The sequence below is a fragment of the Fulmarus glacialis genome, unplaced genomic scaffold (assembly GCF_000690835.1).
Source record: "Fulmarus glacialis isolate BGI_N327 unplaced genomic scaffold, ASM69083v1 scaffold13376, whole genome shotgun sequence".
In the NCBI taxonomy this organism is placed as follows: domain Eukaryota; kingdom Metazoa; phylum Chordata; class Aves; order Procellariiformes; family Procellariidae; genus Fulmarus; species Fulmarus glacialis.
In genome coordinates this window covers 1-16641 of record NW_009216312.1, presented here as the reverse complement: position 1 = coordinate 16641, position 16641 = coordinate 1, and the positions used below count along the sequence as shown (strand labels likewise).

Sequence of the window (16641 nt, the reverse complement as noted above, 5' to 3'; positions counted from 1 at the left end):
CTGCTGGCCACGCTTCTTTTGATGCAGCCCAGGATGTATAACTTTTATCGTTTCCAGCAGGAAGACAATTAATTCAAATAGTGATGATTTTTACCAGCTTAGATTGAAGCAAGGTCATCTGGGTTGCAGAACTTTCCACAAGTAAAGGTAGTTACGGCTTTGACAGTTGAGGTGTAACTTTCTGGCTTTGATCAAATCTCAGTCGTATTTTTTTCTGGCTGGTACTCAGAGTTGGTTGTAGGGGGTATTTACTTCCTGTGCAGATTATGTAAATTATAAAGGAATCTATGTATGTCTTTTTATCATGTCACCTTTAATGAGATAACTTATTTATTTGTCTTTACAGATTATTTTACGAGCTACTATTCTAACAACAAATGCTATTGTTGCTGTTGATGACATCAGTATAACAAAGGAATGTGGGGTTGTGAATAAATCACTTCCAGGCGTCAGCCAAGAAAGTGAAGGTAAGTTCTGTGGTTTTCAATACATTTTCCCCAATGTCCGTTATGTATAACTGTGATTCGACGGACAACTTCAAGATACCTTTAAGAAAGTAGGGGATAATCTGAGGAAAAAGTTGATGTGCTGTAATCAATCATCTATAATGAAGGCTCTCATCCTGTGTTACACACTAGCTGCTATAAGTAGTTTGCACCAGCTCTGTGAAGTGAACTGCAGTGGGAATTTCTAGATACCACTTACTATGTAGTACCTGCCCACATTCACACTTGGATGCAGAGACAGAAGCAAAGCATCTTATATCTTTCACTGAAGAGCAAATTCCACTGCATTATCTTTAGGGCAAGGGGGTTTTCCTATCATTACTGTCAAATACCTAACATACAGCAAATGCCCACCAAACTTATCTGTGTACTCACACTCTGTAATCTTGAAGTGCCAACGGATGGAAATATGAAATAATGTAACCTTCTGTCAGACTCCTGCTTCTGGTCCTCTTGACTATTAATGACTACTTTTCTAAAATGGCATGGGCACATACGCGGTCAGTGTTAATGCTGATGGGTTATACCCAGCAGATCTCTGAATTTCTTCTTTGTTGGAAAATTTAAAGGCATAATAGAAAACTTCAGTGTTGTGTTTTTAAGGCTTCTCTGATCCCTATATACAGTCTGATTGATGGTAGCTAGGTATTTGAAGAAACATTAATTTGCTTTAATTAATTTCCCAACAACTCCCCTATTTACCCATCAGTAAGAAAGTTGTTATTTTTAGAAGATTAAAAAAAAAAAAAATCTCTGTCTGAAGAGCAACATGAGTATCTAAAAAAGCTAAGTTAAACAAAAAAGATGAAAAGCTACATGTCATTCCTCTCATTTGCTCTCTTTCTGGAAATCTGCTGAAGTAAAACCAGTAGTCCTCGGCTTTTTGTTTCCCCATTCATTGAAATTTGGGGTGTTTTCTAATGTGTAGGTTGAGGTGCAAGCTAGTAGTGGTGCAACATCAAACATTTGGCTTCTTGGAACTTTCATTGTGAGCTGGATGCAGAGAAACAACCGCTACAGCAGAAACCTTTTGTGAAAGACCTGCTCCCGACTGCGGGGGAAACAGCAGGCTGCTGTACACAGCACCTCGCCTCTCAGCTGGAGCCTGGCCATGTAACTTTAAGGTGGTTTTGATAATTCTTCACACAGAAGTTTGAATATTGTGGAGAATAATATATAGTTTAAAAGCACCAGACACTAACATCAGCTGTGTTTTTTATCAGTTGTGATATAATTCAGCTCACTTCATAGGTGGTGAGATGTTCCTTATGCTGAGTATGTTACTATATTCAAAGATGATAAAAAGCACTTCTTAGAATTTTATATATACGTGTGTTTTTACTTATATTTTCTTTTCTGATTTTTAAGGGGAAACAGAATTTGCAGATGCTAATTCTTCACCTTTCTACTGTCCACTGGGACTTTTTTCATGTGGGGACGGACAATGTATTTCATCTGACAAATGTTGTGATTTTACACCTGACTGTTCAAATAGCCGTGATGAAGCTAAGTGTCGTAAGTGAAAATTTAAAGATCTAAGGCTCCTGAAACTATATTTGTTTGTTCTATTTGCCAGGCTTTCATGACTTTATAAATGTTGTAATTTAATTAAAAGTAAAAGCTCTTGAGAAATAATTATCTCATTTTGATTTTATCCTGAATTTTCCCCCATTTATTTTCTGCAGCAGCTACTTCCCTCTTAGCATTAAAACCAGAAAAAAGGTCTTTGATTAATTATTTGGTAGAAAGTGTTGCTTAAAATACAGTATTTTATTTTATAACTCTTAAGATGCTAAATATCAGGTATAGTGTTATACTGAATAAAATCTTAATCTGTACGATATTGGAAACTGATTCAGGAAACCATTGTAAAAACCAGAACTTGTGCACACAATTTTGCACACATACTCTCACACATACAAAATTATGCTAAAAAAATGTGAGGAAAATATGTTACACTTGTACAAATTTGGAAATTCTGTGGCACCACTGTGTGAGACGCCTCTTCTTAAAGGGCAGATGGTCCTGCAATTAGACCTGAGAAACAGTGAGATAAGAAACATGAAAAACGCAGTTGTCACAGACGAGCATTCAGATTGTATGTTTTGTATACTTAATTTTGATGTGAAGGTACCACAGCTGGACTGTACATAAAGCATCTCTGCACAGACGTGGTCACAGATACAATTTAGGCTGTGTTAACATTTTCCGTTCGGATGTGCTGTGACTCCTCTCTGGGCTACGTGTCTGGGTTTGCTCTTCATGGAAACTGAGACCTGGGAAAGTAGAGGGTAGTGATGTTTCTCAGAGTCCCTCTCCACTGTACAGTCAGAACAGAGCTTGGAAATGTTTCAGGGCCACTAATATGTAGCTTCAAAAGTCTTTTTGATTCATTCAATTACCTGCTCTGCATAAGAAATCATGGTTATACTTTCCATCTTTGAAAATGAATCTGTTGCTTTTGCATTGAACTATCAACTATGCTATAAAAGTTGTGATGCATTTTCAAAGGGAGTTGCCATGAGCAATATTTAGTACAGGGTTTTTTTTTAAAATAGAGCATATGGTTTCTAGCATTCCCACAAATAACAGAAATATTTAGACAAGATCCTTGTAGTATTTTCTGACTGTGCTGTGTTATGCATCACAAAACATAAACTTCTTCACAGGTGCTAATACAATCCAAAATCCATGCTTATACTTTATAGTTTTTATTAGGAAATTTGAGAGATAAACAAAAATCTGTTTGACTTTTAGCAGATAAAAGAAATGTTCACTAGGCAGAATATCTTTCCAGTGGGCCAGAGTGAAGATGGGGAAAAAATTCTGCTGTTACGATAGAATAGTTGAGGTTGGAAGGGATGTCTGAAGATCATCCAGTTAACCCCCGCTGCTCAAAGTAGGGTCCACCAGAGCAGGATGCCCAGGACCTTACACAGTTGGGTTCTGAACATCTCTGAGGATGGAGACGACACAGCTGCTCAGGACAATCTGTTCCAGTGTTTGATCACCCTTACAGTACAACAACAAGTGCCTATTGCTTCTGCTCATTTCACTGTGCACCCCCAAGAAGAGTTTTTACTTCTTTACACCCTCCCTGCCCATATTACTCATATTAAAACTCTTATTATACTTACTGCTTTTTGATTTACTTCATGTTTTTTGTACTTTTCTTCAAAAGGTGCTTGCACATCCTATGTATTATTGGGTTATGATAGTCTGGATTGCTCTGCCATTACCTTTCTTGAACTCGGGTACTGGGATTTTGTTCTCTGACCAAATAACAACACTTCCAAATCAATAGCTTAATTAAAAACATTCTAAATAGATTTAGTTGCATGCAAGATCTCTTTCACTGCTCTGGGATAGCAGCTAGCTGGTAGCTTTTAATCAAGAAAACTAAAATCTACTGTTTCCACTTCAAATATGGTCATTTATGTTTCAAAACACCCTTCCTTTTAGCTATTCAGCCTGTGTTTTCATTTCAACATTATACCTAAAAGTGTAGAAAAATGTGCAGTTAGGTGTTTAACCTAGCCCTAGATTATCCTTAATCACAAGCTTCCTATATGGCAACTGAATTTCTCTTTCTTTTTTCTCTAACTCTATGACTGAAGAAACTTTTATTATACCCAAGACTCACTTGCCCAGATGATACATTAACAGTGCCATGTTAAAGGTTAAACTATGGAGCCGTTATAAGTATATGTATAGCGATCTTTGCTGTAAATACATTGCTTACTTATAAATCATTGTTGTACTGCTAAGTGGGCTCAGTGTGTCTAGCTTCTAATGTGGGAAGCAGAATGTAGGTACACAAATGTCTCTGCAAGTAGTTTGGCAAGTTGACTGTTTCCAAGCAATAAACTTGCCTTTCAGCACATTAGTCTGGCAGTCTACAGCACTCGAATAGCTCTTATCATTCTTCTCAAATGGTATTTCACCATCTTCATGCTTATATAGTGTACCATTACTTTCTACATTTTGTTATGTATATTCTTGCAATTGGATGCAAGCATTTCATTTTTCTTAGTCCCTTTTCCTAATTTCTTAGCTTGGCTAAGCACAAGATATTTTGTTGACTTCACCACCTATAACTACATTGTTCATCAGTATTAACATTTTTCTCCATGATGTTCCATCTGCTGGTGATTGTATGCTCCTTAACTTTATTAATGTAAGTTTTTCCTCTTGGTATGAGAACGAGGCAAGGTTATTACATGGGCTTAAAATATCTTTCAAAATATTTTTCATTTACATCTTTTTATCTTAAATTCCAGCAAGGTGATTTCCTTAGATGCTTGGGTCCACCAAGTCCACTGTACAAGCAGGGTCTCCATCAATTTTCTCATGTCACAGCATCAATCCTTGAGTCATCTGTTGGTTTTCATTCTCTCTCAAATGAGTTGTTCTTTCTGTCAGGACTGGAAGAATTCCATTGGAGATCTCCACTTTTTGGACTGTCTTTCCGATCTCAGTGTAGATTTCTGAGCTCCCAGTTCTTGCAAGAAACTATCTTTGTTACTTCTCTTCATATACAAGACTGCCAGTGAATTTGTTTGCTTCACTTTGGTCTTAGAACCACATTCATGTTCTTGATACTGATGCATGATGAGATTATTCTTTCTTCCAGTTTTCTAGTTGCATATTACAAAAATACATGTCCTGGACTGAAAAAAAATCATTCAAATTTATTCTGATTAGTTGAAAAAAGAAAAAAAAAAAAATATATAAGCTATTAAATGTTCTCTTTCTTGAGTGCCGCTACTCCTGACTATTAGCTCACAGCTTTTCTTCTACAGCTGAAGAATTTACTATGGCTATAAAGCTATTATGCATGACTTCCATGCATTAAAGCAGAAGAGAAAAGCAACTGCCTTTTTCAAGCTGCAGATTTACAGCAGTGACCTAACACACCTATCACATTGTGTGTTTATGCTCTGGAAGATGAACGTACAGTATAATTTCTAATGTCTACATCCTATGCATTTGGTGGAGTCTAAATGCTCACTTTTCCAACCTAAGAATGATGATGATGGAATAGGGAATAAGATCAGATTGGAAAGTAATCTGATAACATGAACGTATTCCTGGTATTCTGTCTGACCTTTGGCAATTCATCCCTTGTGCTCTGTCTTTTGTGGTTTTTTCTCTGTCTACTTATGGTGTGGATTATCAGGAATAATGATAAGTTTTTATACATAAAATAAATATGAAATAATTTACATTTGGATAAAAATAAAACATATACACTTAATACTGTTTTGTATTTATGTCTTTATAAATGAAACATGTGTTCAATATTTATTATTTCTATGGTGTACAATCTAGGGCAGCATAAGCATGTTAAGGCTAGTTTTAAGTAATTCATAAACTGGACATAATCTATATGTTAGTACAGAGTTTTATGTAGCTTAATTTGACTTAGGAGGTAAATAAAGAGAATGATGCATGTGTTGTTTCTTAAAAAACACTTTTGTGGCATAATTGTTTAACTATAAGCATTATTAGGTTTCTAATGGTTACCTTTGTATAAGTAGTAAAAATTTCCTTGGTATTATAAGAAACATTCCCCATATTACCCATTACTAATCTTGCCAAAGCATAAAAATTCTGCTGTGGTCATAAGGTAACTTTTCCGAAATGTCATTTTTAGAGTCAAAATCTTGCATGCCAAAATGTCTCTCTCATATGCTTGCTACACCTTCATTTCAGCCAGACACATCAGTTGTCTTTAAAGGCGAGGCGAGGAACAACAGCCAGGTCAAGGAGTGAAAAGATTGTCAGCTTGTAAATTGGAGAAGGGACCCAAGACTGGAAGTGTATAGACAACTCCATTAGGATCAACTTGTGGAAGTTAAATGGGGAAGTGATGGGACTAAAATGCCACCTGCAGAGACAGGAAACCACCTTTGGCTGTGAACAATGAATGGCTGCAAAGGCTGCACTGCTTGAGCTTGCTGGTGTGTGAGAGAAGTAACCAGGGGGCTGGAGGAAGCCAGGGAGGAAGGACCCAGGCCTCAGTGGGGGAACGATTAAGACCAGCTGGTGAAAAAGCCAGTGATACAATGTCAGGAGAGATAACAATAATGAAAGATTAAAAGTTTGGTAAAAGAGAATAAAACAAGGAGAGAATGGGAATGAAGAATACGGATGTGGAGCAGTGAAGTTTGGGAGGGATCAGTATAAAGTGTGGCAGTAAGTGGCAAAGAACAGAGACAACATGAGAGGACCTGGAACAAGGAGCTGTCTGGGGAAATGAGGAAAGACAGTGAAGATTTCCAGCTTTCCAGTGAGACTAGGACAGAGATAAGGGGTCAGAGAAGAGCAGATGTGGAATAGGTAAAAGGGGAAATAAGCTGTGGAAAGAAAGAGCATTGAGGAAAGAGCAAGTGCATTTTTCTGCCACACACACTTTCAGAATTTCTATAGAACCCGGAAGTAATTAATTTAACTTTTCTACTTCTGTCAGCAAATGTCTATGTAATACTTTTGGGCAAAAAGTATTTCTCATTGTTGTGTAGTTACTCCTATCTAGTTTCTTGCAAATTATGCACTGTGACAACAAATATTGCATGAACTTCAGTGGCAGAGAACACAGGGTAAATAACAAGATGGCCTGAATAATGACCATCAGATCTTATTTTTGTTGAGTTCAATAAAACCAGGAACTTTCCTCTTCAGTTATATAGAAGGAGCATTCTAATGGGTGCAGAAAGCCAAACACTTGATTGTTAAAGAATACATAAACTTCTCTTATTTTATTTCACCTGGACCTGGGTATCCAACAGCCTAAATCACCAGGTTATTGTGGTGTTTAAGAAATTTAATTCTCTTCAGACTTCATTAACATTTTTGAACGGAGGAGAGATTTGGACCTAATTTGCTATATTTCTAATGAAAATGTTAATCAAATGTAGTTTGATTATTTTGGATGCTTTTATTATTTTAGGACTATTTCCCATATCAATACACTGTAATCACTCCCATTCAGAACCTGAGAAGCATTTGCAAATGACAGTATCTTATGAACCGAGAGATTTCCAGAAAATGACGGATTTAATAAACCAGTGGGTTTGGACGCAATGCTGTTATGAAACTGCCTTTAGTTAGATGATGGCATATCTGCCTCACTGCACAGAATGGACTGGCATCAAAATCAGAGTTGTGTAGTGAACATTATTTTCATATCATTATTTAGAAAATGCAATTGTAACAATTTCATGTGACAGCACAGTTATTTCTTGTGGGCAATATTTAGGTTAGATGCAGGGTTTATTAGTGCTGTGTGTGCACCTACAAAATTTTATTTTGCCTATGTACAAATCTCAGTCTTTGCAAGTCCTACAGCTAAGTTAGTGTTAGGAGACAGGTAGTGCAGTTAGCTTGTTAAAAATATAGGTGCACAGTAAAATCACTAGATTTATTTATAACAAAATCTTTTCCCTCTGCATATTTTGCCTGTCTTACATGCAAAACTCTTCCTCATTTCACAAGAGATATACACCTATGTGTTATCTACAAGTCATGTTTGTCTATTACTAAAAAGCCCACATGACTGAAATCACAAGTAGGTCTGTTGCTATTTCATGGTTATTGAAATGGATTTCCCAACAGAAATTAGCAGAAGAAAATGTTCTGGATTGCTTTGTTTCCTGTAGCCATCCGTAGAGGAGACTACCATATCTGTCTGTCCTAAACAATTGTTAGATTTAAACTAGGATTTTATATATATAAGAATATCATCATGCAAATTAAGTTAGCATTCAATTTTTTACTTTAAATCTTTATGTGGAAGTAGTTTGTCTTTTTTTTTTTTAAAATGTAGCAGATAATATTTGCGGATGGAAAGTGAGGGAAGGGGGAATTCTAACTGGGATTTTGTAAAGATCAAACTTGTTTGATCTTCAAATAATAACTTGGTTTTTGGGGTTTTTTTTCCAGTTAACATCGCTTATTACTGATTAACTTTTGCAATATGTTTTTTAATTGACCACTATTCAGTTTTTTACTGTAGAAATTAGGCCAGTGCACCTACAAAGTACAGTGTTATTTGAGTGTGTATATATCATGATATTAGCAAACAATAGCTGTGATAGAAAACATAAATATGAGAAGGCAGATGTAACACTTTTCAGTGTGTTTGTATTATAAAGGGGGTTAAAATAACTTATTAGGATGCATATGTCCACAGTTAAACTGGTTTTGGTTCCTAGATTTGAAGATTTTCTTCTTTATGACATCTAGCTATAAATTCCTAAATTTATCTTAAAATTACTGATTAAAAAAAAATTTAAAGTCTATTGGCATATTAGAGCCTTTTTAAATAGCTTTTAAGTAAAAGAAAAAGTTGTAAGCCAATGATGATGATGATATCTCTTCACCTGGATTTTTTTAATGGTGCATTTTGCATAAACATACATAGGCCGAGAGACAGGGAGAGATTTTTGGAGGATGCAGAGATTGATGAACTTGCAGTCGTGCAGAAATGCTAATTTTTAAACATCTGGTTTTAAACACCATTTTCGGCAGGACTTTTTCTTAAATTCTTGTTAGGCATTGTTCAACTTACAGAGAAGCTGCACATCTGATTTGTGAAGGCATTTGAGTGAAACTCCTCAAAACAGAAAAGGGTAAAGCACTTTGCATAAGAAGCCAAAATCAGAAGGAAATCGAGTTTTGTGTAACAAGTCAGCTCAGAGAAAACTAAATCTGCTGAAGATGTAAAGGCAGCTTTCTTAAAACATCATATTAAATACTATGCTCACAGTATATCACTCTGGTTCCTTCATGATTATTGAGGGAGCTTGTTAAAAAAAATGCTAAAAGGGGCAGCAAAGAAAAAGGTATCCATACAGGTGGCATGGATATTATTAGAATTAAAAAAGCATCAAACAAATAGCTGAAGTAATGTCCAAATGAAAAAGGTAGAAAAGATGACAAATTTTGGTAGGTTAAATGTCAAAACACAGTAAGGATGACAAAAAAAGTTTAAGAAAAACTAGCAATAAATTCCTCAAACACAGGAGAAGACAGCCTGGCAGAGTCTGTAGGGCCACTTGATGGTTAGAGAGCATGTGAGAAAATAAGAAATAGGAGAAAGGCAGAAAATAAAGCACTAGGAGGGAAGGCAGATTAGTTTGTGTGTGTTCACTGTGAAGGAAACTACAGAGGTACCCAAGCAACAGCCTTTCTTTCTGGATAATCTCTTTGAAAGAGAAGTGCCAGTCAAAGAGGTTATGGGACAATTAGGTGATTGAAGATTTATCAAGCATCAAGAACCAAGTGCATTTCACTCAGGCTCTACCAGCTTGCTTGCATCTTCCCTTGGTGTTAAATAGTTGGTTTGAGATTTAGTTGAAGGTTTCAGGGTTATTTTATCTCAATGTATTCATCCATGCTTAAGTTAAATGTATGGTCTGGTGCATCCTTTCTTTTATGTTTTGTCTCTATTACAAGTTACAAATGCAAGAAGTCTGGGTTTAGACTTAACAGTTTTACCTCATTTATTTGCCTCTTTTGGTGTAACTATCTGTGTTCAAGGTTTCTCATATTCTTTGTTGCTGTTCTCCTGGGAATATGGGACAGTTTCTTCTATCGAGCAAAAAGCAAATCAGAAATAGCTCTCCATATTCTCTTAATGTTATGTTCTGTCAGTGGATTTTCAGTCATTTCTGTCATGCCTAGGTCCTTGAATATTTGCAAATATTTTTTGTCTTCATTTTATTCTATCAAAATATCCTATCAAAAAATTTCTTCCTTCTGTTTTTTTTGTCACATTTGACCTACATCATTTTATCATTGACATTTCTGACCCACATACACCATATGTATAGCAAACTCTTATTTTCTTTGATCTCTTAAATGTTATTTGGTCTTCCATATTTGTGGAATGTGCTTTTTTGAAGCAGTATTAATAACTGTGGATTTCTATGTGCTTTGCTTAATAATCCACAAAATCTTGTCTTTTTAGAAGCCCTAACCAACAATAATACTAACTTGCCTGGTTAGTGATTTTTTCATTCTTTCTAACAAATTATGTATAACTTAATGTGACAGAGTTCTTAAAGAAGAAAAAAAAAAAAAACAAAAGCCTCCCATACCTTCCATAAAGAAACATTTATGTAATCCTATTCTCCAAGAGACTTCATTTGATTCTTAAATGGGCATTTTCTATAACGTAATGATATGGCCACTGGAAGTTGTGATAAGAGGTTTTAAAATAATGGTAGAATTCTGACAGTCATGTCTGAATACTTTTTTAATTTATTCTATGTATATAATTAATAAATAATTGCTTTAAAATCTTGAAATAATTTTCTTAATATTTTCCATTAAAAACCTGTTATAATTACAGGACTCAAAAATATAATTTTGTGATTTAATGAGGATTTTTTTTTAAGTGCAGAAGAGGAAAACCTGATGTTTCTTCATTTTGATATAATAAATATTTGTCAATTTAGATTCATTCATACATGACACCCTTCTACTCCTTTCTTTTCTTTATTTTGTATTATACACATTTTCTAAAGTTTCACTGCTCTTTTAAATGAAAAATTGAAGAATGCAGCTGAATATGTTTTTCAAATCTTTTTCACTGCAGTAGTTTGTGTTTCAGAGATTTCCTCCTTTTACAATATCATAGTGTCTCAGTAACGCCTGATACGTAACTTAATTCCTATTATAACTAGAGGAAGGGTTTTGTTGTCATTAGCATACTTGCTGAGATTCAGGAAATAAGGGATTTGATTTCTGGCTCCAACAGCGATTCCCTAAAAGATCTTGCAGAAGGCTTGTTCCTGTTTTGTGTGCTCTGTGTTCTTGCTCTGTAACATGAGGATTGTGACGTCTGTTCTCAACGCCTCCTTGCCTGCTTTGAGTGCTTTGGCTGCAGTGCCTGTAGAGGGAAGGATTTGCTTTACTAAATACATTGCACATAACGATGGCTTGGTTGTTCCTGTGGGACTGCTGTTTAACCCAACTATTATAAAACGAATACCCCATCTTGTACTCTGCCTCCCCATGCCCCTTTCCTAAACCTCTTTCTAGAATATCGGTGAAGTATTAGAAACATTTTATTTCCTTTTCATACTGCAAAGCTTGTTTAGTAATGTCATGTACAGAGATAAAGTACAATGTCTCTTTCTTCATTTCAGCTGCTGTATGTGACTTTGAAAGAGAGAGCTGTGGTTGGATTGAAACTGCAAATGCAGATGAATTTGACTGGGTAAGAAGTTCCAGTAGTGCTCTTGCACCTGCTTTTCAGAAGCAAGCTCCTCTGCAGGATCACACCTGCAACAAATCTGAAGGTAAGACAAGCCAGGCCTAGAAACAGAGAAGAAGTGGAATAGATATACCTTCTCTTTAATCAGGTTTTAAGTGGAGGCCATGAATGCTTTAAAAACCTTTAGAAACACTTTCTTTCTTCAGCCTGAAACGTTGTTTTCTGTTTTATTTTGGTAGGTCATTTTATGTTCATTCTGAAAAACAGCAGCAGCACTTCACAAGTAGCTCGGCTACGAAGTCCAAAGTTCAGACAAACTGGATCAAATTGCACATTGTCCTTTTGGTATGAAATAATTTAGATTTAAAATTCATGGATCATCTCACATTGTTTCTGTCGGACTGAAATTGAGGTTATAGTTTGCAATAGACACACCTTCCTCTGCAGTATTTATTTCTTTTTATTCTTTGATCATATAGTCTTCATTGTGAACAGTATGCAGAAATAAGCTGAAGCACTTGGAGAACAGAACCGAAACATAGAATGACTTTGTTGTCAGGCTTTGAGCAAAATTATATTAAAGGATTGTGTCTGCATATACATAGACAAATACCACAGTCATTTTTCTAACATCTCTACTTTGGTTAAGTAAATTTGAAAATGTTGTGGAATTTTTCTCAAGAACAGGAAACCATCCAAAAATCTCATAGCTCCTTGAGTCACCTACAGTGTCCAAAATTAGATTGCATCATCTTTAAGAGAAAGCTCCAGTGCAAGAATTGGAGCTTTGTTTCCAATCCTTTCTTTATATATAGAAAAAAAAAACCAAACACCTTTCAGTTATTTTCTTGTCTCAGTCTTTGTGCAATCTTGTTGAAGAGGGACAAGAAAAGTAAACTGTGATAATTTGTTTACTAAGCTCAAAAGTGGTGCTATTGTCTAAATAAATATTTGGCCTGACTTTGACACTATCAAGTGTGCTTTTTCTCAGGAATGTCAAATACATTTGTCATAGGAAGAGGAAATGTCTTTTTAACAAAGACTCAAGATTTGAAGTTGGAGTATAGAGTTGGCAATTACAAGTTGTTGGTTCTGTTCCCAGTTTTGTTGTACGATTGCTCACCTAAGTATTTATGATTTTTAAATGCTTTGAGATCCTCCAAAAATGCTGTAAAATGCAACATATTAACAACAACTAACATAGATGGAAGGTGTACTTTTGCATTCACTAAGTGTTCTGTTTTTCCTTCTTGAAACTCTACAGTTATGTATTGAATTAAATTTATAAAAAACTTATTATGCATCTGACTAAGCAGTATTTGTTGCTTAATATGAAAGCAAATATGTCTCTTCAGTTATGGGTTTTAATTTAGTGAAGTATGCTTCTTCTTAAAGAATCTTTAGTTCTTTAAATGACCCCTGGACTGATACAGTAGCCTACCCTACCATCATACAGAAAGTGGACTGAGTTACAGGTAAACTGGAAATAGGCACTGTGGACTTCCTATATTTCATGGAGCTATGAAGAAAAGATACTGGCTATTATACATGACATGGTCCATTCTCATCATTTGCACCCTTAACTTTTTTTTTTTTATCATTTTAGGTATTACAATTATGGACAGTCAGTTGGGGCAGCAGAGATGCAATTGCTTATGGATGGGCTGAAACAGCCTACTGTCCTTTGGAGGGCATATTACAACGAGGGAAATCAATGGTTGAAGGCAGTCATTCAGCTTGGACGCCTTCCACATCCTTTCCAATTATCACTTGATAAAATCAGTCTGAATTTTTATGACGGCATCTCAGCAATTGATGATATTACATTTGAAAATTGTGCTCTTCCGCCTCCAGCATTAAGTTGTGAAGGTCCTAATCGTTTCTGGTGCAGAGACACAAAAGCATGTATTGACAGTTTATTGGTCTGTGATCTTGTGGATAACTGTGGGGATGGATCAGATGAAGACAACTGTAGTAAGTACTTTCCATTATTGCTTACTTTATATCAACCCAAAATTTACTTGCCAAATTCATCCCTGGAGTAAAAAAGCACAGTTCTGTTACAGCCTATCAGTGTCACAGCCAGCGATGATTCAACTGAATATAGTTACTGATGAAACAGACTCTGAAAATTTTAACTTATATGCATATGATGAGTTACAACTGAGAGTAAATGGAATTCAATCTCCTTTGTCAAAATGAGTCATATTTCTTTAACTTTCGTAAAACACACACGTGCATTACAAGTTTATTTTAAAAGACTGGATTCACAGTCTGCCAGTTGATTTGGGTTAACATGCTGTCTTTGATTATACTGGTAGAAGTACAGTGGAAGACGTATATGGACTGAGAGGAGTGTATGTCCTATCTCTTTCTATAACGTATACTCTTTCTACGTAGAAAAAGTTAAAATATTCTGTACTAGAAGATATTAGTCATGCTGGGCATAATTGTTCCTTTCAAAGAAAGAACCTGTAACTACTGAGGAAAGCTACGGGTCATTCACATTTTTGACATTCACCTTGAAGTGCTGAAGGGCGCTGTTGATGATTTTCTCCCCAAGGCATGCATTCATCAATTTTAAGAACTCAAGAACATTAATACAAAACAAAATTAACTTAGCAGTTGCTTTATCACATCCTGAGGTAACTAAGTTATGCAAATCACAATGAGTTTGAGAAATAGGGGACACCTTACATGCTTGAGGGGATACCAGCCTGCACTGGTATTTGCTGAATATCAGCTTAAAATTGATCTGAATTTAAAAGAAAATGAAGGCTTTCTAGCCTATCTCAGTTTTCCTACTTGTAAAATGTCTATCTTCTTTATAACCCTTTTGAGGTCTATAGTAAGAAAGTACTATACGACTTGCAGTTTTAAACATCATAAAAAATAACACTTAATTAAAAAAAAAAGAATTGGCTATTATGTCAGTTACTGTTTATGAAGGGCAGATGCAAAGATGAAATGCAAGTTCTCCACCTCTGATATACATTTTATTTTTTTACATTAGAAGTAATTGGTCTAATCAATATATTTTGCCTTGGTGTCAAATAATAAAGTACAGTTGTGTTATAAATGCCTCTCTTGAATTTAGCTTTGATAAAACTATCACGCTACTATTATTGAGGATAATAAAGATCTAAACCACAACCCATTTTTAGGACTACTTCTGCCATGCAAAAACATATTAGGTCACTTATTACACATACCTACAAGACTGTGTCCTGTGGTTTATTTAATCCAATAAACCCCAGTTTTAACTCCTTTACTCAGTTAAATTTCAGTTAAAAAACTTTGCATGCTTTATTTATAAAAATACATAAATTCAATACTATGAATAATAAAATGTTATTCACAGTTCTGTTTATTCAATAAATTAGTTAGGTACAGTTTGCCAGATATGTATTGAAAGAGGAGGTAATTAAGTAAAGATTGTATTTTTCTTTTTTGACCAGGCAAGTGTATATTTATTCTTCAGAGGGGAATTTTTGCAAGGAGGAGAAGATATGCATTTTTCTCCATATTAGAGAAATTTTTGCAAAGAGAAAAAGCTGTTAAAGCACAATCACCCTTTGATACTGCTTTCACTTGACAGTCTCTTCTGTTTACATTTCAGACCCTGACCTACAATGTAACTTTGAAAATGGCCTGTGCAATTGGGAGCAGGAAGTTGAGGATGACTTTGACTGGATCAGAATACAGGGTCCAACCCCCACGATTAATACAGGCCCATTAAAGGATCACACGACAGGCACGGCTGGGGGACACTACCTCTACATGGAATCCTCTGAGCCACGCCAATTCCAAGACAAAGCAGTTTTGCTTAGTCCTCTCTTCAACCCTTCTGGCAACGGAACCTGCATTTTCCGCTTTCATTACCATATGTTTGGAAAGCAAGTTTACAAGCTGTCAGTCTTCCAGAGAACTGAGAGTAATACCAAGGGATGGCTGTTGTGGTACAAGTTTGGAAATCAAGGGAACAGATGGATCAGACAAATGCTTTACATCAGCATCTCTAAGCCATTTCAGGTATGATCCTTCTAGGTTGTGAAGTGCTTATTTGCTGCATCATAAAACACTGCGAGTATATAAATGACTCTGCAATCTCAAAGCTATTTGTAACTCTCTGATCAAATTTACTTTGAAATACACTTGTAGGGAGTTTTTTGATGAAATATGTCTGAAATATTTATTTTTAATTGAATTTATTTTCCCCCTAAAATACTTTATTTTAATGTTTTGAACAGGAACATGTGGTATTTAAAGTAGATGTTATTTTTGTTTTTCAAGCATTTTGGTGAAACAAACTTATCTGAATCTGCTACAGAACAGCTTGGCAAAAATTTTGATTCATTCATGAAAAAAGGGCTGTTAAAAAGAATATCCTCTTCTCTGCCTTATTTTTACAGAGTTACATGTTAATCTTTAATTATATAATGCCAGAAAAAATATCAGTTCAAAATATTTGGGAGCAAGGTTAGGTCAACAATCAAATATAATTTGGAGAAAGATATGATTATAGTAAGTTACACCTACAAATCTTGATTTATTTTCTCACCTTTTAAAAATTGTATATATTATTTACCTTTCACTATATGTGACTTGTTTATTCTGGTCAGGTTAATGAACCTGCAGGTTTATTAGAGGAGACATTAGTTCACTTGACTGCCAACTGGTCATAAAATTCACTTTAAAAAACCCCAAAACATATTATAAAAAGAAACACCTTCCTTTTAAATCTGATATACTGCAATATTTTCTTTAGATTATCCCACATTTATTTCCCAAAAGATTATTTCCTCCAAAAAGGAAAAAGCCTTAATATTACTGTGGTTGCATGGAGACACCTGGAAGGAGAGTGCTTGTTTTTTGTCAAGACCCTTTGTAGAAATAGAATCATAGAATCAT

At 35.3% G+C, this 16641-nt stretch overlaps 1 protein-coding gene across 1 annotated transcript in view; it reads left to right on the top strand.

Moving 5' to 3' along the window:
• MALRD1 (MAM and LDL receptor class A domain containing 1) overlaps positions 1-15762 on the top strand; it is a gene marked incomplete at its 3' end in the record, with an annotated part of 67260 nt that extends 51498 nt beyond the window's left edge. Inside the window, exons 13-17 of the mRNA XM_009579262.1 lie at positions 347-467; positions 11663-11815; positions 11970-12075; positions 13337-13704; positions 15350-15762. Coding sequence (XP_009577557.1) covers positions 347-467; positions 11663-11815; positions 11970-12075; positions 13337-13704; positions 15350-15762 — 1161 coding nt within the window. The remainder of the gene's footprint in view (positions 1-346; positions 468-11662; positions 11816-11969; positions 12076-13336; positions 13705-15349) is intronic.
• Between the last annotated feature and the right edge of the window lie 879 nt (positions 15763-16641).